This window comes from Ceratina calcarata, unplaced genomic scaffold, assembly GCF_001652005.2.
Source record: "Ceratina calcarata isolate Rehan_Ccalc_2016 unplaced genomic scaffold, ASM165200v1 scaffold86.2, whole genome shotgun sequence".
Lineage (NCBI taxonomy): Eukaryota > Metazoa > Arthropoda > Insecta > Hymenoptera > Apidae > Ceratina > Ceratina calcarata.
Genome location: NW_017179946.1, coordinates 113,565 through 139,295, shown reverse-complemented (window position 1 = coordinate 139,295; position 25,731 = coordinate 113,565). Strand labels below are relative to the sequence as shown.

The 25,731-nt window shown below is 41.7% G+C and overlaps 6 protein-coding genes across 13 annotated transcripts; 4 read left to right on the top strand and 2 right to left on the bottom strand.

Moving 5' to 3' along the window:
* The first annotated feature begins 186 nt into the window (after positions 1-186).
* Arf51F (ADP-ribosylation factor 6) lies at positions 187-4,724 on the top strand. Of its 7 annotated transcripts, none has more exons than XM_018035059.2 (6): positions 191-426; positions 1,024-1,135; positions 1,260-1,363; positions 1,437-1,635; positions 1,721-1,904; positions 4,177-4,724. In XM_018035059.2, the coding sequence occupies exons 2-5, from the start codon at positions 1,054-1,056 to the stop codon at positions 1,861-1,863; spliced, it is 528 nt and encodes a 175-aa protein (XP_017890548.1). In that variant the 5' UTR covers positions 191-426; positions 1,024-1,053; the 3' UTR covers positions 1,864-1,904; positions 4,177-4,724. The 7 variants fall into 7 exon arrangements, with proteins under 7 accessions (XP_026674547.1, XP_017890548.1, XP_017890546.1 ...); XM_018035057.2 differs by lacking the exon at positions 4,177-4,724 and adding an exon at positions 828-921 and having other exon boundaries at positions 1,721-3,374; XM_018035056.2 differs by lacking the exon at positions 4,177-4,724 and adding an exon at positions 828-944 and having other exon boundaries at positions 1,721-3,374.
* On the bottom strand, positions 3,944-9,542 carry Vps50 (vacuolar protein sorting 50). Of its 2 annotated transcripts, XM_018035050.2 has the most exons (10): positions 9,473-9,542; positions 9,164-9,363; positions 8,504-9,019; positions 7,754-8,436; positions 7,318-7,696; positions 6,963-7,253; positions 6,415-6,888; positions 6,231-6,352; positions 5,979-6,168; positions 5,800-5,910 (listed from the first exon to the last, which is right to left on the bottom strand). In XM_018035050.2, exons 2-10 carry the CDS (start codon positions 9,206-9,208, stop codon positions 5,800-5,802), a joined length of 2,811 nt encoding a protein of 936 aa, XP_017890539.1. In that variant the 5' UTR covers positions 9,209-9,363; positions 9,473-9,542. The 2 variants fall into 2 exon arrangements, with proteins under 2 accessions (XP_017890540.1, XP_017890539.1); XM_018035051.2 differs by lacking the exon at positions 9,473-9,542 and having other exon boundaries at positions 3,944-5,910; positions 9,164-9,208.
* Positions 9,543-10,808: 1,266 nt separating this feature from the next.
* LOC108631254 (prohormone-4) lies at positions 10,809-16,976 on the top strand. The gene is made up of 4 exons (XM_018035053.2): positions 10,809-11,401; positions 12,239-12,370; positions 12,723-12,875; positions 12,966-16,976. Exons 1-4 carry the CDS (start codon positions 11,272-11,274, stop codon positions 13,157-13,159), a joined length of 609 nt encoding a protein of 202 aa, XP_017890542.1. The 5' UTR covers positions 10,809-11,271; the 3' UTR covers positions 13,160-16,976.
* Positions 16,977-17,171: 195 nt separating this feature from the next.
* LOC108631253 (NF-kappa-B-repressing factor) lies at positions 17,172-18,939 on the bottom strand. Its single transcript, XM_018035052.2, has 7 exons — positions 18,764-18,939; positions 18,570-18,703; positions 18,227-18,476; positions 18,031-18,157; positions 17,789-17,964; positions 17,544-17,717; positions 17,172-17,477 (listed from the first exon to the last, which is right to left on the bottom strand). The coding sequence occupies exons 1-7, from the start codon at positions 18,937-18,939 to the stop codon at positions 17,309-17,311; spliced, it is 1,206 nt and encodes a 401-aa protein (XP_017890541.1). The 3' UTR covers positions 17,172-17,308.
* Positions 18,940-19,434: 495 nt separating this feature from the next.
* Positions 19,435-21,998, top strand: LOC108631222 (calcineurin subunit B type 2). The gene is made up of 5 exons (XM_018034976.2): positions 19,435-19,556; positions 19,768-19,807; positions 20,216-20,427; positions 20,510-20,719; positions 20,791-21,998. Exons 1-5 carry the CDS (start codon positions 19,554-19,556, stop codon positions 20,836-20,838), a joined length of 513 nt encoding a protein of 170 aa, XP_017890465.1. The 5' UTR covers positions 19,435-19,553; the 3' UTR covers positions 20,839-21,998.
* A 222-nt stretch (positions 21,999-22,220) lies between these two features.
* Positions 22,221-24,565, top strand: LOC108631285 (Protein phosphatase 4 regulatory subunit 2-related protein). Its single transcript, XM_018035124.2, has one exon. It carries the CDS (start codon positions 22,394-22,396, stop codon positions 24,329-24,331), a length of 1,938 nt encoding a protein of 645 aa, XP_017890613.1. The 5' UTR covers positions 22,221-22,393; the 3' UTR covers positions 24,332-24,565.
* The last annotated feature ends 1,166 nt before the right edge of the window (positions 24,566-25,731 follow it).

Genomic DNA, 25,731 nt, shown 5'->3' with positions numbered 1-25,731 from the left:
TCTAAATGTTACACAGATATCTAGACCTCCCGATTCTGATAACTGTTTTTATTCTGCTGATAATTACGTCGTACGAATAATTATCTTTTCACTGTTACGAGTCGAAAATGTACACACTACAAGATATTGTTGTTCAAATATATCGCCAACAAAGTGTTAGTAATGAACAGTGACATGCGGTGGCGCTTGAAAGTCTCTCATATTGCTCAATGCATACAGAAGTGAACGCGATCTCTCTATTATTTCATTTAGTTACATGCGTGTTTGCTTGTGACTTACGAATAGACATCATGCCGTACCTGTCTAAATAACGTTTTCGGTAATGCCGCAGCAATATTACTAGCTGTAATAAAATAAGTTATGCGTAGCGATGTGATATGTCCGCACGTTCATGATAAAGTACTCGCCCTTTGTAAATGTATTTCGGTGAGTTACGTTTATGCCCGCTACTTCCAAGTTACACGCAAGTTCGGTATCGCTGACTCGTATAATTTCTTTAAAAAAAAATTCGTCATCAATTGTCATGCAGGCCGCGAAACTAATTAGCGTATCCGTCGTGACAACTAACGGGTGCTGCTACGGGTCTATCCGGGACATTTGTTTCCCGCACGAGCGAACGAAACGGCAGCGAACAGATTTCGCTGAGTTTCTCGATTCTATCGCAGATGTATTTATACACTGTTATTTTTCAAACATCCGTCCGATTCAAGTTTTATTTATATGGCCTTCGACAGGTTACGAGACACGTCCTTGAGTTCTCTTATTTCGGCAGTGTTCAAGTTACATTGTTCAAAGTATAACGTTTCATCGAAATTTATCAATTCTAGACGGAGGTTAAAAGTTCGTTATATTTCTCATTCATCCCGTACACCTATGTCCCGCGAGAGTCTGTGAAAAAAACGTTGTCGCAGAATCTTCCATGTAATGTAGAAAGATAAACGATTTTAAGTATTCTCAGAGTTACGAAATTTATAAATAGCATCTAACGATACCATGTTTTGAAAGACATACTCTATATTTTAGGTGCCAGGTGCCTAGGAAGCAGCTGGCAAGATGGGCAAGCTGTTGTCAAAGATCTTTGGCAACAAGGAGATGCGAATTTTGATGCTAGGATTAGACGCTGCTGGGAAAACTAGTATCCTTCGTATACAGGGTTTCGTTCCCAATTTTTCTTACAGAAGACCTTGTCGAGGAGAACCGTCGAGGAAAAGAGCTCTAGGAAACGATTCCACTGTGTCATTTCCTTAATTACATATCAGCAATACTATATAAACTTAAACTAGGACAGTCTGTGACAACAATACCGACTGTAGGATTCAATGTAGAAACAGTTACCTATAAGAATGTTAAGTTCAACGTCTGGGTGGGTATAGAATGGCGATGATATTGAAAAGAGACACGTTCATGCCAGTTAACGATAATATCTTCCAACGCAGGATGTCGGTGGTCAAGATAAAATACGTCCACTCTGGCGTCATTACTATACCGGAACACAAGGACTTATTTTTGTAGTAGACTGTGCTGACAGGGATCGGATAGACGAAGCACGCCAAGAGCTTCATCGCATTATAAACGATAGAGAAATGCGAGACGCCATTATTTTAATTTTTGCGAATAAACAAGATCTTCCAGATGGTAAGGGAGATACGTCAGTTAAGGAAATAATGATTCACGCGTTCTGGATGTTTGAAGGCGTAAATTAACTTGGCACGTTTTTCAGCAATGAAACCACACGAGATACAAGAGAAATTGGGTTTAACTAGGATACGAGACAGGAATTGGTATGTTCAACCATCATGTGCCACGACTGGTGACGGGCTTTACGAAGGCCTTACATGGTTGACCAGTAATCATAAATTATGAGCAGATATTTATTTTTCATCGATTAGCCGCATACCAAGAATGTACGTTTGCTTTCTATCTTCATTTTCGTTTGTTTTTTAATCATCATGTAGAGGCTCTATAACACAACTGACAATGATCATTAATAAGAAACTAGGAACGGGAGGGAGGGGGAAAGTAATTCGAGCGTGCGAGACAGCAGCGAACATAAAGCAAGCATTAATTATTATTGGATTGGCGTTCAGTAATATTAATACTATATAAATAGAAATTTATCGAAGTACCAAAAGATATAGACTTTGTTACTAACTGTTTACTAAAAGTCCGTGGAAAAAAAAAGAATAGTTAATACATCAATATCGATTAGAAGTAATCACGTTCAGCATTTTACTATAATTTATATATATATATATATAAAAATATATATAAATAAATATATAAATAAACATTCGCGTGCGTGCCACATTATGGGATGCTAACTATTGTAAGTGAACGCGGAAGTTATAAGAGCTACTTATGATATTAAGGGGTACATTCGATTCGGAAGAATTATCTCCTCATGCATTCTTGAATTATCGTCCGCGCGATTAATGATTCAAGTTTCATATTTTGTCCAGAACGATTGGACGTCGAATTCAATCTTCACCGATCGTCGTCGGAGCTACGTAATATGTATCACAAAGTAATATTCATACATATAATCTCACTGATGTACGTGATTAAAGGTTCAAAGCACTTGCATTAATAACTTTATATAGCACGGAAGTATCAATTTTAAAAGTGTGTTCCTGCTATCGTTTCGTTTTTCCTTTCTTTTTTTAGTAGTAGTCTTCCAGTTGAGTCACGTTTCTACGAATATCAACGGGACTTCTTTGAGATAGATAGATAGGTAGATAGACAGAGAGAGAAAGAGATTGAAAAAAAACATACTTCTGGCTACGTCGCGTGTATTTTCTTCTGCATAATTTCAAGTGAAACAGTGTACGAACACACTTATATACGTACACCAAACGGGGTTGTTCTGTACGCACAAATGGCTAGCCACGGGGCTTCGAGCTCGAGAAGAAAAAGAAAAATAGGAACAATGTTACCTATAACGGTGACAGCATCAAATCTGCCAATATTTTTTACCAATTAAGCGATCGGATTACGCAAAACTAGAATTAGGTCACACGGAAAAAGAGTCGGACAGTGTTTTTAAATGGGTGTCGTTCTCATTTATTTTTTTATAACAACTTATAGAATAAGAGCGGGGTGTTCGTCGATTTTGTTTCTCCGCAATTGACCGAGGAAGGAAACGTTTCACTGTCGTTTCAATCAGTCGTTCTCTACGTACCTAGCTTCGTCTACGCGTTAACGAAGCGTCGCGGTGATATCCGCACGTTGCTCTCGCCGCTCCGATTTTCTTTTTACCGTTTACCACCGTTTTATTTGCATTCCACGATTATGTTAAGATACTAGGATTTTAACGAATTGTATTAATTTACGTTAAAACGAAGCGCATTGACAACATAATGCAGATACGACAAGTTCGTCAGATTCTTTTTCTTGGCATCCGTACCATTAATGTTAAGCGTCGATTTCGTATGAGAACTAATGTGAATGCATTAGCTCGTATCGAACAAGCCACGAGCAGGCTTTGGAGAGGAAACGATAGCCTGTTCTTTCGGGGTACGCGCCCTAGCATTGAGCAGTGCTCTATGGCTATATATTTATACATATGTATATGTCTATACTCATTATTAATTTCGTTCGCGTGAAAAGAAATTTTGTAATATCATCGTGTTCTCATTCTCCTTAGTTGTAAAACGTGAGTGAAACAAAAGTGACTTCACTGAGAAGTACCCGTACTAGGAAAACGAAAGTTGGAGCTTTTCAATGATATCAAACCAATAGATTTTGGCAATAAATTTTATTCGAGAATCAAACTAAAGTTGAACATTTGTCGATCATAGAGTTAAGGATGTATTGGCTATATAGNTTTCTAAAGTGCATAAACTTTTGGGATTGACTGTATAGCCAGTACATCCTTAAACGAATTGTTCAAAGCCTGCAATCAAATGAATCGATCCAATTAATTTGAATAATTCTTCTAACAACGCAAGTTTCATCTATACATTTATTCATCTTCTGCTCGCAGTGTCAAACGGCGAAAGCATTTATGGTCGAGTTACAGACTTTATTTCGAGAAAGAAACAAATTGTTGTTAGTTAAACCTGTCGTTGGCCAGTGGCATTGTCGAAAACGGATTTATTGTCAAAGTAAGCATTCGGTATTGTTTGGTTCACACGTGTGCGTACCTTCTTCTACATTTTCCTACAATTTTTTTAACAGGGGCCATTCAGAACGCAGGGCTCAATATAAAACGCTTCGGAGCATAAGAGGAAGAAATCGGTTGACTCGGTAAAATCATCAGCGTTTCGTAACGTTTGCGCTCCATGAATCGTGTCCTTCGTTTCATACAAAATTAGTCAGAGACATTTTTTAAAACCAAGGAACGAACGTTCGCACGCGGTCGAATCTTTTAGACGGAGGAACGCGTTACAGATTTAGAGGTGATACGACTATCATTTTATCAACACTTGATTTCATTTGACTGTAATCGCGGTCCATAAAGTTCAGGAATTTGGAAAACGCTGCCCCTCTACTATTAGCCAGAGAATTCTCAATGCACCGTCGATCGTTTCGGATCACTTTTTTTTTTTCACAGTCGACGACGACTTGTACAACATTACGCGTGAGAGAGTGTTTCTCGGTCGTTCGTTTTAACCGCTAGGATATTCGTACTATGGTAACTACATTGATCTTTTGTATAAATTTTTGAACCGTCTAGCTGTAGATACCCAAAAGAATAAAAATGAACAGCCATACATTCCTTGAAACGGAGTCAAACTTTGAAGTACCTTCTCAGAAAGCAACACTTCTAGAGGTGCAACAGAATCTTTTGGTTTCTAGTAAAACATCTAAATGTATGATAAACGTAACGCTACAGCGGATACTAATACAGATAAATAACGATAATTTTTACAAAATTGGAAACCGATGAATCCAGAAAAAGATATATGTACTTGTATATTATTATTATTATTATTATTATTATTATTATTATTTGTATAATAAAGACACCTTTAAATTATAAAACGAATGGACGTTGTTTCATCGAGATATAAAACGAACTTATATTCGAACAGAACGTATGTAATTGCACTTAATTTTCGTGAATGATCATTGAAATATTTACAAACTATCGTAACTGTCCAATCGGTAGTTTAACGACAACGTTTATCTCTTAACTGATCAGAAGAACACAACTTTATCAAAGTTACACTATTCAGTGTGGAACAATATATATTTATACATGTATATTTAAAAAATATTTTCAATCGTTATATCACACATCGTATCGTGAACAGATCTATGAAAATAAAACGGATATTAAGACAAATTATTTACACCTTATTAGTCGGTTTTTATGTAATAACTCGCGATCAGTCGAGAAGCTCGTGCACGAATCTTTTATCAACAAATGTCGATAATGTCCTTTCTTCGGAGATGTACGTTCCATTTAGAAACTCGTTAATACTACAACTGTTCTCAATAATAAACCTCACGTACATATACATCTTACATCCCGTATAATGCGTAGAATTAGAATAATAATAGTAACAGTATCGTGTCCGTGTATCTGATTAGAAATGAAAAACTTCGATATGAGATTCTTTTAAACGATTACTTACATTTAAGTGGTGTATATCGCTGGATTAACAATTTCGTGCTTTTCCTATCGCATCTCGTTTACGAAGTCGGTCTGCACACTGGTCCGTCGGGTTCCCGACTATGTACACGAAGAAAATACATGTATCTCTTCTCTTTACCGAATTGATTTTCGAAATTCATCCACTACGTAATTCCTATTTCGACATAATCTTGAGACGCGCTGTAATGAATAGCTCTATGCTATCTAGTGGGCCGCTGTTCTTCTATTAACGCGATCAGGCGTTGCCGAGTTTTCTTGTTGTTCTGACAAGCCGAGGAAATCAAACCGATCAAATGCTTCACGGAGTATTCCTATAATGAAAGTTACGATGCTTAAAGACCGTTGGATTCGTCGTACGGCAAAAACCAGCCTCAGATACCTTGTGCTCTTTCATCCATTCCTCTAAACTATTCTCCGGCAGATAATAAGCTTTGATATACAATTCAACGTACTCCCTGTGAGGCATCGGCCTTAGACAAGTGATCGTCTCGAATTTCGATTTCAGTTGCGTGAAATCGAGCTGCATCAGTGCCCTACCTCCGTTCGAACACTTCTTAGCGTAAGAGAATCTATGAAAAGAAATCCCGAAATGAACGAACAGTGACGAAAGGTGAGAGGAAGAGTGACGTACCCTTCTACCAATGTATGAGTTATCAAATGTGCCACGTTCTCCCATACAGCGTTGTACACATCGTCCGACAAAGGAAGACAGCTGCCGATATTCTTTAGCCTTTCATTCAAAACGCATATCTCCTACGAAACGATAAATTCTCTCTCTCAGCGTCGAACGTGTGACTCGTGTTGGAAATAAATACCTGAAGCAACGCGTCTATGTATCCGCTGTGCTGAGACATGACGTCTGTCACCTCCCAGTTGACTTTATTCATCAAATTCAAGATGTTCGCAACGTCGAACGCTTGGGACGCGACCGCCATGTAGACTGGTTTTCGCAAATCGGTCGTCGACGCGATCGTTTGCATGTAAAACTGATGAAGAAAACCGCGTTGCGGGCTAGCGCCGATGAGATGCTCCTGATAAGGTTTCAAGCTTTCGTATTGTTGACCTAAAAATATTAGAGATTCCACCGCCACGATGCGCTCGGTCAAGCCGTGAAGTTTCTCCGGTTGCGAGAGATTCACGATAGAGGAGAGTTGCGGCTGTCGCACTTTGTCGGAGTTCGACTTGACCGATGCGTCTTCCGCGTCGTTCTCGCAAATGATCAGATTCTCTTTGATCCTCGCTAAGGATAATTTCAGTTTCGGGCTGTACAAGGAATCGCTGTTTATTTGCTGAAACAAGAGAGAAACGTTGCTGATCGTAATCGACTCAGCGGTTCGACAGAACGGCTCGCGAAAAATTTTACCAGGTCCGAGGTGAAGAACAAGTGCACGGTATAAAAGCACAACTCGTAGAACTGTATCATGCTCTGTATGACAGTGACCGCGATCGATCTTAACAATCTGGACATTTGTAAATACTTTCCGCAAACGCGCAACACGCTCAGCGTCGTGTTCGTGACCATCGGTCCCGACTGTTTCAGCTTGCATTTCTTCTTATTTGCTTTAGCATAATCCGAATCGTCGACGTATTCGTCTTTCAATTCGTCGGGAATATCGTCGTCGGATTCGTCAGAGAAATACGCTGGAGGATTATCCTGCGACACAGACGTGTTTCGTGTACCATCACGTGGCAGAAAAATGATCCGTAGGAGACAGTACCTCGTTATCCATCAAAATATCTTCGTCCATCGTGTCGTCTAAGCCGATAGAAAACGGAGACGCGCCGCCCTCCAAGCACTTCTGAATCCATTCTATTCCCATAGGACTGTCGTTCTCACTGACGTTAGCGTTGTCCAGGTTGTTCCACGATCTACAACTGTTGAGCGATGATTTGAGACACTTGAACTCCTGCAACTGAGTAGCCACAAAGTTCGATTTAACGGGGCACAATTCCCATCCATCGTTCTCCAAGAATATTCGAAGTTCGTCTAATCGGGACGCGTGATAATGCGAAAAGTACGACAACGATTGCTTCCTTATAGATTCCTGTAGGTTCTCCGACTTGAAGTCGCACAATTCCTCCCCGATCTCCATCAACCTGCAAGCATTCTCTGTCAACGTACACGTCCGTCACTCCCGTTTAGGGCCCGTTTACCTGTTAACTATGCCTAAAACCTGGACAAACTGTTCGAACTTGATGTAAGTCAAATCGGCGTTCATCAGGAATATCGATATCTTCATTTCAACGTCGTGCCAGACTCGAATCATACTGTTCTCCAATTTATGTTTCACGTACTGTTTGCTAAAGGTCTCTTCTAAATTCTTATCGTCCGTGGTAAACTCAGCTTTTCTCTCCTGGCTGTTGTGCCAATTCACTACCAGGTAATACGAGCTCAGAATCGTCCACAACGATTTGCACAACTCCGTTAAACAGGCGATGCAGCTTTCGCGGGGCACCGATCGGCAGAGTTGTTTGTACTGCCTCTTCGTGTCACCGCCTGCGTACGAGTGCACGGTCGCGAAAGCGGTATTATGAATCGCAGCGGTGAAGTGCATGTGCAGTTGATCCATCGCGGACTGCGTTTTTCCCAATAAAGTATAAGCTTCTTGGACGGACGTGTACGTCGTCACGTCGAACTGCGTGCACATCTTCGACAACGTGACATCGAGGGCTTCCTCGGCTTGCTCCAAAATGTCTTGCAGCTTTCCGTTCAAAGCGGCAATGCAACGGAAGTGCTTGTACGTCTGCGCTGCGCTTTGACATTCCAAGAGTAACGAGATCGCTCTGGGATAATTCTTCTCGTTCAACAACTCTTGCAAACGATCGCCTGTACGTTGCTGGAATCAATAATGAGCGTTTAAGCGGCTTGTATCTCGGTCGAACGAATGACAAAAAGGAACCTACCAATGTTTTTATCGTATTTAAATTGTTTAACAATTCTTCGACGATCTGCCGTTTCTTATAATTAGCCAATATGCCCAGACTAGCAGTGGTAAATTGCCTCTCAGCCAATTTCAGATCTGCCCTTCCCATCCTACATATTTCCAACACATCTTGCAACTGTTCTTGTATCAACAAGATATTTCCAAATTCCTTTTTACAAGCATTCTGCTTCTGCAGTATGAGCTGCAGGACCTTCTTGGAGACTACCTGGTGTTGCTGTTTCAACTTTTTGTAACACTTTTCGATCTCTTTAGATTGCAATACCTTCGGCAACTTTTCTAATTCGTGTCTAGAGGGATCAAAACTATGATCCGTATTGAAATAAATCCCTTCTATCGATTCTAATATATCTTGGTCGGGGATAGGTTCGCTCTCGGTCGACTGGTCGGCTTCTGATTCTACGTCGTCCAGTTTCTGTGATTCTGGCGGATTAAGTAGATCCGGGTGCAAACCCATAAGCGGGATTTTGGTTGCATTCTGTAAGTGAGTAACAATGGAAAGTATGAGCATTCCGTTCGACGTCGAACGCAACTTAACCTAAAGTACAACGCGAAGGGGTTAAGAAAATGATTCTGCACGTCAAATCGTTGAATGTAAATAAATGGATGAGATCGAATGTACCTGCTTGTTAATAAGACCGAAGAATTTATATTTCAGATCCTCCATACTGCAAACTCGTTCAACACTTGGTTCGATACATTTTCATCTGTCCATTGAATTCCCTACCGTTTCTATCCGTCCGATCGGTACGCCGATTAATATTCGCATTTCGTCGCGGTTACTTAATTAACTCCATTTCGTAAGTACATAGCTCGCTGTTGCTGAAATGTCACGTTCTCGTGGCTCACATATGTATGTACTACGTGCGATGTGCGCGTCTATCAATATCAATATCAATATTCTTCCAGGTTAAGTGCGACGCGAACTTACCGCGGGAATCATTGAGTTTTCAATAAACAATAAAGTTTTGAACGTCAGTGCGCTCGCGATTCTAATAATCTAATAATCCGCGAGAAACGTAATGGCAGGCGATATTATCATCAAACGGAACCGCGTCCCTTTAAAATATACGACGCACATTTATTGTTCAATCCCAGCTGCAGCGAGTCAGATGGTGTTTCTAAAAAAAAATTCAATAAGAGCTTCTGGGGCGATTTACTTCGAGCGTAGGACGAGGGATCTTTCAGGATCTTTCAATATACGAAGATTTACTGCCAGTAAGCTTTACTGAAGCCGCGTTATACAGTTGACTTCTTCTACTAGTTCCGGGAAACCATGCCATAGCAATCCGGGAAATCTTACGTTTATATACTCAATTATTTCATGTCTCGGAGTCTCCTCGTCATTTTCAACCGGGTATCAAACATTCGTGTACGTGTATGTATTATTTTATTAGGCGATAAAGATAGGGGTAATGACGTGTTGGCAGGATCTTTGACGAGTCAGGTATATCTGAACGATTTTATCGGCGAACATGAATAATGCATGACCGTAATATCATCCACGATCACATCGTCAACATACGTGACATATGTTACATGATACACATAATTCGCACCCCTGAACAGTGGCTAAGTGTTTCAGCGTATCCAACCATATATTTTAGAAAGTTAGAAGGCCTCCGCTTCTCTGTAAAAGTTCCCAGTAAAAGTTTCACCTCTTTTTAATCTTAACCGTATACCCGGTGAAAATTGCAAGTTCTTCGCGCGCGAACTGTATGTTCGCTTCGCGCCAATAAATGTGTCGCAACTTTTCTCGAACTTTATGAACATAGCGTAATGCGTAGGCGCGTGTCGTATCGTAACGTTAATCAAATTTCAGGGAGTGCACGTAATGTTGCAGGACAGAATAGATTTTCGCGTTGCCGCCGGAGTACGCGATTCGAAGGGACGAGAAAAGAAGGAAAAAGGATCGTTCCAACGAAACGTATCGCGTGTCAGTGTCGACTCGATCGAACCCAGGGATTCCTCGAAATTTACCGAGCCGGCAGTTACACCCTCCGATTCCCAAGGGTGACCCAGCGCGAGCTCGTCATGCTACCCCTGCCGCTTGAACGTGCCGTTGTAACGATAAACAAAAGTTACGTTACGGGCACGAAGGGGTTGAAATCGATGCGACGTGGCAGAGGAAGAGGTGCGTGGGTGTTCCAGGGTGAGGATTCGATCAGGCTGGTCTGGATTGGTCGTAGTCACCGGGGCCCACCAGTCGATTGGTGGAACACGTTCTGCGTAACCCTCGACCGAAGCGTTTGACGACGGCGCGAATAGTGGGGACGGTAACGAGTGGTCGGACATAGCGTGTACGACGGTCGACGATACGTACGCAGGTGTGTTCACAGTGCTTGTACACCCCGCGTCACGCGCCAGCCAGCCACACTCGGTGTCGAAAAGAGACGGAGGGTGGCTGTGTGAACGAGAGAAAAAGAATCGCACGCGACGAGTGGAGAAGGTGGTGGTGGAGGAGGACGACGAAAGAACGATCGTATCATTCCGCGGTTTCCTCGCTCGAAACGAAAGGGTCGGTGCGCCAGCCACGGCGATCGTCGACTTTGATATTACAGGACGGTGTCGTCGGTCGGGTCGGGTCCTCGAGGAAGGGACGACTTCGACGAGTTCGCGTTCCACCGAGCATCGTTCACAGGAATCGGCTCGCCCCTCTGTGTCCTCGTTGACAGTGCGCGCGAAGCTAGCTCGCTTCACCCACGGGAAGAGTAGTTTAGCAGGCCGAGGATGGTTCAAAGAATCTGCACCAGCGTGGCCGCGCTTAGCCTCGCCCTGAGTGCCTGCGTTGTTTTGCCGCGCGCCGTCATGGCGATCGACTTGAGTCGGTTTTACGATCATTTCAACACGAAACGTACAGGTAAGCAAGCAACCGAGCCTGTGCTCGGCCTCCTCCGACGACTGGCGCGACCTGGAACGATGCCGCGGGCTGGAGAGTTCGACAGGTTCGCTCGACGTTCGTCTAAACGTAATTTTCATTCGTTCTACGTTCATACGATCTTTCTAAGATCTCTTCTGTCCCGTTGTAGGTGCACGTAGTACATGTTCCTTTATTTACGCTCGTTAAGGAACACCGTTTACCCGATCTACGCGACACAATTTGTATGTTTTAATCCTGACGTGACAATATCGTTTAAGTGGCAATTTGAATCCACGTGGTATTCTAAACGTATCACGATTCATCCTCGTGACACGGTCTCTGTTCATTCAATGCAACATGCTAAACGGCTCCAAGCAATAAACGTTACTTTACCGCTGCTGGATTCCTTTCAGCGGACAAACACCGCGAATTTATGTACCTCGTACACCTACGTGTCGAACAGCCGTGAACATTCGGTTCCGACGTTGTGTCTGTCGACGAAGTTCGGGCTTCTCGTAGCGATCGAGTCGTCGTCAATTAAACGTCGAGTCTGTCAATTCGTTGAACGTTCGATTGACCGATCCGATGGAAAACGTTCGTGGCGATGCGACGACGACGACCAATGTCGCGCGTAAAAGTCGGCACGCTCAGGTTCCTCGAACGGTACGAAGCCGATACGATACGTAGTCGCATGCTAATTTAGGCATTGCTACTCACGAAGATCGAACGGGCGAGCACGCGCGCGCGGAGGCAAGCACTAATCGGGAGAGCACGTACGATGCATTTCCGATGTGAACAAAATTGATACGAAGCGCGAGCCTGTTCGCGATGTTACAGGTGACGCGTGCCATCCGTACGAGCCGTTCAGGTGTCCGGGCGACGGTCTCTGCATCTCGATTCAATATCTGTGCGACGGGGCGCCCGACTGCCAAGATGGGTACGACGAGGATTCGCGACTTTGTACTGCTGGTAAAATGTCTTTGATCGATACTTATTTTCTATCGACGTTCTCTTATCCTCGCTCCCTCTCTGCCTCGATTTCTTGATCTTAAGCGAAGGGTTGGAAGGACTCGACGCGTAACGCTAAAGGAGGTACAAGGTTACGAGGCCGTTTCCATGCCGTACGACCGTACGGCATTAACCGATATCGAGCGTGTAGCCGCGTCTGATTCATGCTCGTTCCGTACCACTGCCTGGCTGACCGGCTGTCGCCAGACTCCTAGCTCTGCTCGTTGAACCATCCGTTCGGTTCTTCAGCTACTTCTTTCTCGTTTGTTCACATTCAGAGACAGAGACTTGGAGAAGTGCTAATTTGTTTTAGCGAAAAGACCACCGGTCGAGGAGACTGCTAGCTTCCTGCAGTCCTTGCTGGCTAGTCATGGTCCTAATTATCTTGAGAAATTGTTCGGGAACAAGGCACGGGACACGCTGAAGCCGCTCGGTGGAGTCAATAGAGTCGCTATAGCCCTTTCCGGTAATTGTCAGAACGTTCGTGGCGCGCGCCGCCGCGAGGAACCGCTCCTCCGACGAGGAAGATTAATCGAAATTAATTCCTGGCTCGTAGAATCTCAGACGATCGAAGACTTCGGCGCCGCCCTGCATCTGATGCGCTCCGACTTGGAGCATTTGCGCTCCGTGTTCATGGCGGTCGAGAACGGCGACCTGGGCATGTTGAAGTCGATCGGTATCAAGGACTCCGAGCTGGGGGACGTGAAGTTCTTCTTGGAGAAGCTCGTCAAGACCGGTTTCCTCGACTGAACTGCACACTCCCTTGGAACGTCACCGCGGAGGCACTATAACGTTGGCTGTATCGTATTACAATCGGACTATCTTATCGCTTCGAAAGGTTCCCCGCCAAGTTCGTTTCCTTCCGTCTCCCGTTCCCTAGCCCCGCTCCTTCTACCCCTGTCCCTGTAGCGTCTTTTCATCTTTTCGCTTCCCTCTTGGACGCTGCTCTTATTGCTCCTAGTTCCTGCTACTGAGAGAACACCGAGCGAGCACCGAGATAAGACGAGAGATACCTATTGTTACAGAGAGGCATGGGAGTACTGAACGTTTAAACTTTCGTTAAATGTCAAGGGTCGACGCTATTGTATACCTGTGCACCTTTATCGACGCGTTTTACTTCAATGAACGTGTTCTAACATTTACCATATGCGCACGGAAAGGGAAAAAGGGAGGACGTAGAGTCTAAATGGAAAGAAGGGAAAGGGAGAGTCGCGTGTATCTTCGGCGACACGAGAGCTTAGTAATTACCAGGTCAATTAATTATATTTTAGCTGAACGCCCTGTTGGTCGTCGCAGAGGCTGCGATCGATATTAATTGGGCACGGCGTATCGTACAATCATCATCGGAAGGAGGAGTAATTTCGGTTCATCGATGATAAATAAATCCACACTGAAACGTTTATGGTACCAGATGAAAATAGAAATTCTTTTATGCGAACGCGTTCAGTCTCGTCGTTCGACTTTCCATCTTCCTCTCCGGCGTATACGCGTCGGTTCTCGCTCGTTCTCGGACTCCCATGCGCTTTTTTTATTCTATTCTAATTACCGAAGCTGCGCTTCGATGGCTAACGTTCGTGATATTCGTGGTAACTAAACGACGACGCGTGCATGAAACTCGCGCATCGGCAAGGCATATATAATTATATACTTCTCTGTCGCACTCTTACATGCTTGCATAATTGGTCGATTACTGCTGGTACAGTACCGCGCATTTACAACATTAGTCCTACGGATTTCGGTATCCCGTTCGTATCGAGATTGTCTAGAGATTTCGCACCGGTATTTCATCGACACACGCAGTTTTCGATTAATGCGTTATACTTCGCTGAATATACTGTATTATCACGAACACGCACGATTGCATACGCGCGTACTATCCACAGCTAAATAAGTGAGGGACAATCAGACAAATTTTGAATAATACCTCTTCCATTATATACTTCAGAGAGAGAAAGAGTGAGAGAGAGAGAGAGAGAGAGAGAGCGCGCGCGCGCGAGAGATAGAGAGAGAGAGATGAATCACTTTGATACTTGAGGTATGAGAGAACGCGTTTGATTGCAACACGTTAGTAACGAATCGGAATTTGGTCGGATAGCTAGGGTGTAGATATCGTTAGAGAGAGAGAGAGAAAGAGAGGCGTTGGTTTCACTCAAACGAAATACCTGTACTCGTTTTAGTCATCGCCGATACGTACCGAACGGAAATACGTAGACATACCTGACTTGCGTCCAGTTTCTTTCGTTTCGAAACACGCTCGGATACGTTTATTATGCGACGACTTTGTGCAGGATCGATGCGGAGCCCTTACCGCAATTGAAAGGGTTTCGGATCGATCCTTTCTACACATATGCTGCGATTCAATCAATTCCTACACGATGCTACTCCGCAATGCGACATGCAAAAAGAATCTGTAACCCGCTTACGTAGCTTTCACATTCGAGACGTATGTACGTTGCAGCGAGATCGAGTGCACGGTCCATTTTGAATTCTTGTACAATTTCTCTTGCTGTGCAATCGACCGATCTAACGATAGAAAATGCGAAAGCAAAGCATGGACACACGTACACGCGACCACGCATATACATGTATGTGTGTTGAAAAAGTAATTCTATATATACGTATATTCTATATATTTTAAGGACGAGAAGCGAAGCAGGTACAAATCGAGCATCGTATCGCGTTCTTTCAGGGTATGACGCGCATTATACTTAAGACGATTGACGAAGATTACGATGACGAAGAATAATTTATGATGTGCTATAACGTATCGATATTTTCATTACGGTGAGAACGGAAACACAACATATCAGTATGGATACATATCAGTAATTTAATCCGGAGATGAGTGATTATCGCCGAATTCTCTCAGAGAGCCACTTACACTCAAACGATTCATCTATTACATGTTCTCTCATCGAAATAAGGATCATAAATGAACTTTGAGAAAATCTTTAGCCAGTCTGCGGAGAACGATGAACGTGGATTACGCTCTGGAGACTTCGGCGTGACATTGAAAAAACGCATCTCTACCTATTAAGCGTAATATCTTCTAGTCAATCAATGACATATCTTCTAATTAATAATATATATATATATTTAAATAAGTCTATATATATATAAATAATGACATATCAACAAAAGAGTCACTTTTATCAGATAGTAGATATAATATTTTGGTATATAAAAAGAAGTGAAGAAAAAATGGTGAAGAGAGAGAGAGAGAGAGAGAGAGAGAGAGAGAAAGCAGGTGTGTTCCCTCTAAATGTCAATTACGGTCCAAAGTAGGGCCTGGACCGAGGACAGGATACCGAGGGAAGTTTGTGTAAAGCTTTAGGGAAATCAAGGCTAACTCCTCGAAGGCAGGATCAAGGCGCTCCGAATCTCCGCTTCGCGGGCGCGTTGATCCTTTCGAAAATTCTGGATCTAAACTGTGTCTCCGACGTTATACCCAAGAGACCCACCAACCCCCACCGTCTCATCCTCAATTTCGACGTGTTACATTTAAAGTAAGACCGTTCGTCTCCGGTGGTAATTGAAATTAACGAAACCGAAGACGTACGACGACGACGCGCAGCGCGGTATGTTTCCATCGCTTTAGAGAGCAAGGAACACCAGTGAAATGCTTGTACACGCCACGCGCGTTTATTATTCCTTTAAAACGCACTTCATTTTTCGTACGACACGATCGACCGATGACAATCCATTGCGTTTCGTTGTAAAGTATTACATAGTATATATATTTTAAGCGTTAGACGTATCTATATGTTTCATTCCACGCTATCGGCTAAAAATTTGTAATCGCTTTCGGTATCGTTTTCCCTCCTCTGTTGAAAAATTGTGCAATTTCTCATTTAACGATTCCAAACTTTTGGCCAGTACCGTACGTTTTTATTAATATTAATATATAGGTATTCTGTTTTTACGAAATTACAGTTCCAGCGGACGTTTGAAAACCGGTATCCGTACTACTTTTTAGTTTGAATGTGGAATTTGTTTGAATAAAGGATATCAGACAAATGATGAATCATTGTAAAAGAACATATCTATATAATAATCCGTCCATAGTATTCGACTAAGAGGGTTACCTGTATAGAACGAGGCAAAACTTGCAATTCTCACACCCTGCAGTTTCTTTTCAAATACGGAGCATCTCTAATTCTTTGTAAAATGTAACGTAGCGTGAACGAGCATTGCCAGATGTTCGTGCACCACTCAAGAAAGTGTACAGAGCGCATATACATATAAACGCATTGATTGTCAAGACTTTGAACGATGTAATTAAAGAAAAACGTACACGAAAAAAGAACAAAAAGAGCAGAGCAGACAAATGCAAGAAACCACCAGACACAGGCCGTTGTATCTATGTTACTTTCAACTTCTGATTGTTCTACTGCCAAAGCATCATTCTTATTATACGGCAAACTGCGACGTACCGTACACTTGTAAGTGATCTTGCTTCTTAACGTTTTTGTACTTCTGTCGATTGAAACAAAATACAAATGTTCTTTGGAAATAAGTTCAGCGCGCGATGATCAATTTAAATAAAGTGAAAGTTTCTTCAGTTTTACTTCGGGTAATTAAAATTGCACCTGACCACATTGATCGTGCTCGCGTAATCGTTGATTATCGATTTAAAAAATTTCGAAAACCAGAATTTCGTTCAGTTGCGCAATAGAGAGCAATCGATTGCCGGCCCTCGAACAATCCTCGGTTTTTAATCGATCGTGAGCCGAGTAAAACAACGGAAATAATTCGTTCTCGGTTTGTTTCGCACATCGTTTTATTAGAGCGTCCAGCTTAAATACAAAAGTCGTTTAATGAATAAAGTTTATTCGGAATATGTCGACGTCTGTGCGTCATCACAGAATTTGTACGCTACTGCAGGAAGATATGTACACCTTATTCGTACTCGTTGGTCGGTTCGATCAATTGATACTTGTCTGTAGCTCCTCCGAGGTGTTTCAATTCTTCGACCAAATCTTTTATGTCGACCTTACGAGAAACTATTAACGTCCGCTGATTCTTGGGACCGTAGCTGTGCGACTTCAAACCCATCTGCCTAGCCACCCTGAGCGAACAAACAGGTTCCGTGGAATAGAGAACAATTCGACCAGTTTACACGTGGTACACTTACTGATGAATCACTGCTCTCTCGTCGTTCGTAAAATCGGCAGAGAACACTAGGTCGTTCATCATATCGCCCGAGAGATACTTCCTCATGATGTCCTTAGACTTATACTTCAAATCCTTCGTCGAGTCGGACGTGGACTTTAATCCTAGACCTTTTCTACTGATCTGTTGCTTGAGTCTAAATACGAGATCGTCGATCGTAACTTTGTTCGTCGATCTTAACGGAACGAAACAGAAATTAATGCTCACGTAACGGGTTCCACGATTCCCTGTTCCGATTTACCGAGACCACCGCCGGTCCAGCCCATTAGCTTCATTAATTTTTTCCCAATATTATCGTCGGAGATAGAATCAGTTTTCACTGTGTCGTCCATCATCGACGTACTAGTGACGTTGATGTCCTTTGTACCCCCGTGCTGCTTGATCTAAATGTATAGAATTACACGATAACGAATGCACCTAAAGATACGAAAAGATTTTGTCTTGCGAACCTTAATTGTATAATAATACTTCTGTAGTTGAGTCAACGCAGCGACAGATGCTTCTTTCTTTGCTGACTTCTGGTTCGAACTACAGGCTTCTGCCAAAAACTTTGTATTCACAAAAATACTGCATTTACTGGAAACGGAAACGAGTATCGTGTACGTGATCAGCTTGAAAGGTGAAATAAAGAAGAATTATTCGTACTGGGACTCTTCAACTTTGTCGAATTTCCACTCCAAGTGTCCACTCGATACGTTAATCGCGCCAGCAAGTATTTGTTGCGGTAAATCTCCAGGCCTCTCGACTATAACGATATCACCAAACGGACAGTCTTCCACTTTTCTTCTCTTTGCGGGTGGCGTGTCTAGAGAACTCGAGTCACAAGTGCTCGTAGATCCTGTAGAGTATCCAGTTGATTCTGTGGGTGTACTAGAGGATCTCGGGGCATCGATTCCTGAAATATCATTCGTCAAAATCATTTATTAAAGCTCCGAACTGTATCATGCTTATGTGTACACGATATAGAACTCACAGTTCTTAGATATACCTTTCACCTTTGAACTAGCAGCGTCTGAAGCCTTCACAAATGTTCTTTGTAACTTCGTCTTTTGTTTCTCTCTATATTCCGTGACAATGTCTTCGGCCAGTTCAGCGATCAGCTGCATAGTCTCCTTAGGATACCTGAGACAAATGCATCGTCAGTGCGTTGATTTACGTCAAATTTACGCAGTCAGGACTCACCTGCAGCCGAGTAATTCAACGTTCGTGAACACCTGGGCCAAGCAAACGAGCTCGTCTTCCGGGAATTTATCCTTATGTGCCAGCAAGAATTTACGTCTAAGTTCCCAATGCTCGTCGCATTCGTGTTCCGTCTTATGTTGTTCCACGTCCCAGTCGTCTTCGCCGTTCATTTTCATCCCAATATTGCACGATTTTTCACGACGAACTTTTAATCTACGCGTATACAAACACGTGTCGTGTACACATTATTGTTTGAAAGCTCTAACCATCTAATTAGGAGACAAAGCTTCCTGTTATTCACACGTTCAAAATCTTAATAAATGAATCCTATGTTCCCTTCTTTTCGATCGATAGGATAATTACGTTCTTTAGTTAAAATATTCATCAAATTCGAATACATAATCAGTAAACGAACCACCATTTTTTTTGGCAGTTGTGGCACACACATTCATGCGCCATGAACGAGGCTGAATTTTGCTTCAAATATTACGTGACATTAGTATAACCACAATAATTAATATATTTTAGTATTAATAAAATATTTCAGTATATAATGTAAATGAAAAAGGTGCTCCAAATAAATACGATTTTCGTAGAATGTGTAAATTGATTAAAACATGCCGCTCGTTTTACATGGATTAAAAACCTCCTTGAAGTTTCCTTCCTACATTACATCCACTTCCCAGTGGCCAGCAACGATAAAGTCTGCCACTGTCTGGCCACTGTCTGCTGATCAATTTTAACGGTTCGTGATATAATTTTGACAGAAATCAACTGACAGCAGCTTACGATGGTAATTAAACGTATAAAACGTTCATTAGTCATTTTCGTCCGAACGATTAAGTAGTGTATTACGATATACGCGGACTTTCCATCAGTGTTTTCGCTAAGAAAAACATCGTATCCCTTATAATTATTTATTGTCTCTTAACTACGTGCTATAAGTAAACCGAGGCTTCTTTTAAACAAATCGTGTATGTTTATGTCACATTTTTCTTTTACAGGGTAACGAAAGCTCGCTGCCTATGGAACTATGTTCCAATTGTAAGTGAACATCGAATAGAATTTTTTTACCGCGAAATAGCCTATTTTTTTCTTTGAGCCTTTTTACGCTCGAGCGATGTTGTAATTTATTATGAGCTCAAACGATGCCAGGAATTTGATTTAAAACGTTTTAACACGAAACTATACTGAAAGTAAATTCTCTCTGGATACAAATTTGTCGTTTTTCCCTTTAATTTGCATATCGTGCCTCCGACTTATTTTTATCTTCAACTAAACATAGCATCTGCAAAGTATCAGCCACCATGTTTGCTAGTACATTATATCATGACACTGTGTTATACATGTTTACTTACACGTTTACAGATCGCTATAAATATTGTAACAAGAAATAAACTTTGTTACATTTTTATATTTACTAATATGACTAAATATGACTTGATTTCTTAGTCGATGTCGATGAAATCAGAAGACTGGGTAAACGATTTCGGAAGCTGGATCTGGATAACAGCGGTGCTCTGAGCATCGACGAATTCATGTCTTTGCCAGAATTGAAACAGAATCCTTTAGTGCAACGTGTTATAGACATATTCGATGCAGATGGTAATGGAGAAGTCGATTTTAAGGAATTTATTCACGGCGTTTCACAGTTCAGCGTTAAGGTATGTGTAAATTCTGTCCTAGCTCCTGTGAGAAAGAAGATGATCTATTTACTTACTATGCGTCGTCATTTATTTCACTCAGGGTGACAAGGAGAGCAAGCTGAGATTCGCTTTTAGGATTTACGATATGGATAACGATGGATTTATAAGCAACGGCGAATTGTTCCAAGTATTGAAAATGATGGTAGGAAATAACTTGAAGGATACACAGCTACAACAGATCGTTGACAAAACAATACTGTTTGCTGACAAGGATGAGGACGGTAAAATAAGCTTCGAGGAATTCTGTTCTGTAAGTAACGAGGGTTCGGAGGATCGAAAGGAGGATCAATTGTATGAAACCCTCGTCGTATATGATTCCAGGTCGTTGGTAACACAGATATACATAAGAAGATGGTGGTTGATGTTTAAATGAATCGAGTTTCGATCGAAAGACAAGAAATATCGAACAGCAAAACCAATTTATGGTAATATCAATTTGACTATAAATTAATTACTAACAGCAGCAGATCTATTCGATAGTTATAAGTAACAAAACTGTGTAGAGTGGAATTATGATTGTTACTAAGCCTTTAATTAAGCCAATTTATACATAAGTTTATCACCTTTCAAACAGATTCTTTCCATAGTGCAACTGTATAAATTAGAACTTTATTGACCACTAACTTTCTAAGATCGTGCACATTTACTAAACATATTGTACAAGTTCTAATATTATAAAAATGCGAGAGCATTGTTTGTTACATTATACATCTATATATACATATATATATATATACACACACACACAGAGAGACATACGTACATATTTATTTTTAGTTAAATGCGACACGCTCGTGCAATAGTTCTGTTATATTATTTTATAATTTATTATTTTATTTAATTAACATGAAGAAAGTGTAGAGTTACCTCGGAGAAACTTCAGATATACAAATGCGTAGGTCTTTAAAGAAAAAGAAAGTCCCCTTTGTACATTGAAATTCGATTGATATACATTTCTTTATCATTCTTTTGCAACATGCACGTGTGAAAAAGGTAAATGCATTTTTCATTAACTGTGTTTCTCTAGTTTTCCGATGGCTAGACATCGCAGAATGATACATAAGAGACGTTAAGTTATAATTTGTGTAGGATGCGATATTTTCACGTGGACAGAACAATCTCTAATGGATTTCAGCCCGTGTTATTTCTTGTATATATTGTGTTCAATTATTGATTATTTTAATTGTGCATTTGAGAGTGAGCGCATCCTTTGGTTCGACTGTATCAACATCCGACGAATATTTCGTTTTAAAAAAAAATTCATCGTTTTTTAGAGATCTGTTTTTACTCCAATTTTTAATAAGACTGATTATGAAACGCAGGAATGGAACTTTCGAATGCCCAATTATTCTTTAATCATATTTGTTTAAGAAGAGAACGTGCTTAAAGAGGAAACAGAGAACATTAAAGTGTGTTGTTTAACTTCGGCGTAATGATTATTATTTGTACATTCACATGTTACAAGATCTTAATGTTTAATCAAAGATTTCAATCTTAAGCTATGTTGAAATAAATCTATGTAACATATAGATGAAGTCTCTTTCTCTCTCTCTCTCCCAGTCTCTCCTGATCTCTCCCGTCGTTAGGTCAGTGAGCAATGGTGGGAAAGAAGTGCTTCAAATCTCGTGTCTAAATTTAATACTACTCCCCCTCAACAGATGGCGCTGTTTAGGCAAAAATGTTCTGTCAGTGTGGACACGTTCGATCAGCTCGTCTGAGCTCGTAGGATGTTGGCAGCCCTGGTTCGTCCCCCGTCCTTCATTGTTGCTATTTGGTACCCGGTGTGTTTGCGTTTTTCTTTGGCTCTTGCGTGAAGTTTCGCCGTAGCCAGTTTTTAACAAATTCAGCCGCGAAAGGGACAGGCCGACGGACGTACAATTAATTAACGGACACAAGGAGGCGGTGGGGGCAGCAGGTGGTGAAGATGGAAAATTTGGAGGAAGTATTACAGGCGCTGGACGAATTTCAGAAACTGCGTCCGACCGAGATACCTCGGGAGCTCGAGGATTATTTATGCTGGGTCGCAAAGACCGGCGACCCCGTCTATCAGTGGTCGCTGATCAAAACGTTGTTCAGAGAGAAGCTGACCCGTGTAATGACCGACTTTTACGAGAGCTGCCCGAGCCTCGATCTAACGCCCTGCCCGAACGTCGAGCATTTCAATTACGACACGATGAAGAGCAATCTCCTGGAACGTTTGGAATCGTTCGCAAACGCGCCGTTCACCGTTCAACGGATCTGCGAACTGTTGACGTCACCCCGTAAGGAATACAATAGGGTTGACAAATTTATGCGGGCTATCGAGAAGAATATCTTAGTTGTTTCTACTAGAGAACCTGGGCCAATAGCCAGGAGGAACGAGAACGGCGACGGCATGGTCAACGGATCTGTGGATGAGGACACGTCTGCGACGCAGCCTCCTCAAGACGTAGAGATGGAGTATTGGGAGAAGGACTGTTCCTCGACAGTTACAATTAGCGTGCATAACGTGGAGAACGAATCGCCGTTGTTGCACACCGTCGTGTCGAGCACCACTGTAGTAAAGAATATGTTTGGTACAGAGGAACTTTCGCAAGAGAAGACAGAATCGACGGCTTCCAAGTCAGAGATCGTTGTATCTAATTTCATACCGACCGCTTCGGAGTTCACCGGTGTTACCAATTTAAATTCTCAAGCGCAGACCCAGGACTCGCAGATAGGGTCCACGATACAGAATCTGTCGACCATAGTTCCTGAAACTTCGGGTATCGTCAGCGATGGCGTCTCGGAGGCAATGATGAACGAAGATACCAGCTCTCAGCCTAGCTTAGAATTGGACAATGACAGCAGCGACGTGGATCCCTCGAGAAAATTACAGACGACTTTCCAGACGAAAGATTTTACATCCCATGAAAATAAATCAAAGTTCTATGTAGATAATTCTAAGGTAAATGAGAAAACGGAGATCGGAGTTGTTCCGATGCATGTACACGAAGGATCTGGTGAGAGCAACGATGGATTATCCAAGGAGAATGTCGAGCCTAAAACGGTGATCGAAAGTAAAGAGTCGGTCAATCCGATTGTTGAGAATCTCTTGAATACTGACGAAAATTTGGACGATTCGTTGAAGTCAGACACCGAGGTAGAAAATACTCGGCCTGCTATTAATACGTCTGATTCAAACATTGAACGTAAGGAGCCTTTGGAGAACGACAGCATAGAAGACATACAGACGGCTACGACCAACAGTACGGAACAGTGTGCTAGTAGTTTATTTTTGCCCATGGACGCTACGAATACGGAGGAAACTGCGAATACACCTGAACCTGTGGACCCAAAGACTGTGAAGGATCAGAGCACAGAAATGGAATTAGAAGAAGATTCGAAGCCCGTAGTAGAGGAACCGTGTCCGAAGGACGAAGCGACAGAGAATTTCAACTGTAATCGAGGAAAAGAAAGTGTGACGATAACGGAAGTTGCGGCCGACGAAACCACAGTAATAAAATCTATAGTACCTGACCCAATTCCTATAGTCCAAGAACCAAAAGAGGAACCGATACACACCGTCAACGCGAACCAGGATACACCTTCGATCGCGGATGTCTCGGAAGATTTAGAAAATCAAAATCTCATGGCGACGTGTCAGTCGGATAACGATGTAAAAATGCCAGTTGAGGACACCATAGCAGAACTACAAGGTAACGACGCGACTCCTGTTCTAAACAAAGTAGAGGATAACGAAACGGTAACAGAGAACGTTATGAGTAAAAAGGGTCAGGATGCAATGGAGTTAATGGATGTCGACGAGGAAGAAACGTTATCTGAATTTCAGCAAGGCAATGAATCCATAAAACAAGAAGCAGCACAATCATCTAGAAGTTAATACCATGTAACAAAGAGATTCTATTCATCTTTGTTTTTTTTAAAAAAAAAGGAAAAGAAAGAAGAATGATTGACGCAAGGGTGAAGAAGTATCTCGATCGATTTGTACGACTTCCTTCGAGTGTTTTGATATGTAAGATGTACGAAAAGAAACGTTGGGTGATTCACGAAGGAATTCTCTAATCCTATATACACATTGTTTTCCGTTTCGCTGATTTTACACTCACCGCTGAGAGAAGGGGGTCACAGGTACGCAGAGACTTGTTCGTACGAACTTCTAAGCTCCTGCAGGAAGCAAAGCACTGCCTATTCCCAGAACATTACAACATTAAACGACCAGTTTTCATCATGGTTTGGGTTTCCGCTCAAATATGTTTAGAAGCAAGTTTCACGATAAATTTATATACTTAGGACGTGGCTGTGTCTGATCGGAGCGTATGAAATTCAAATGTGGCGCTTAAACAAACATATACATATACGCAACGTGTGATATATAAACGGAGAAACAATTTTAAACGTAACATTCAGGAATTTTACACTGAAACACGATTGTCGATGAACAAGAGCGCGCGAGCTCGTCGAGATCCAACCATGGAGACCTAAACTGGTACACCGATGATTGGGCAAAGAGATATTTCGAAATTTTGATAAATTGCAAAAGAGCAATGCTCCAGTTTTTAGAGAGATCGATACCTATCATATTTTCACAATGATGACTGAAACCTGTTCCAATTGTGTTAAGTGTAGTCGAGATAGATGCACAGACTTCATTTAACGATCCAAATTATAATCAACAAGCGAATGCCTTTGTTACAAATATCTCCTATACGGAGAGGAAACGGTAACACGTAGCGAGAATAGAAAGAAACTATTATCTTTTTCATTTAGAGGAACGACGTTGCTCTCTGCGAGCACTTTCTCTGTTTTCCCAGATAGAGATCTAATAGCTGAATTAATAATTTCGAATGATAATAATGAATTTTGATATACTCCCCCTTAGTCCTATTTCGTCCCGATTAAACGGGCCCGTATAATTTGACGAGTTTAATACCTAGTTTAATTGCAACGCGGCTTGCTTCTGGTCATGTATTTTCATTAAATATAATTTCAAGTCTAGGGGGTATTCCATCCTAAACAAGGAAAATGATTGTAGCGTGAACGAGGATGAACTAACTTAAATACAGACGACGATAGATCGATGACATAAAATATTGACATAACTTAAAATAGCAGTGTACATTATTTTATAGGAAAATATATTAAAAAATTATTACCAAAGTGGGATTGTTTATAATACCTGCCTTACACCTCTAACGAAAGTTTTAATCGCTTTCTGACTTTCATATCTGGATCTTTCACCGAATTCTATATCAAATTTATTTTAATACGTCGAAATTCATC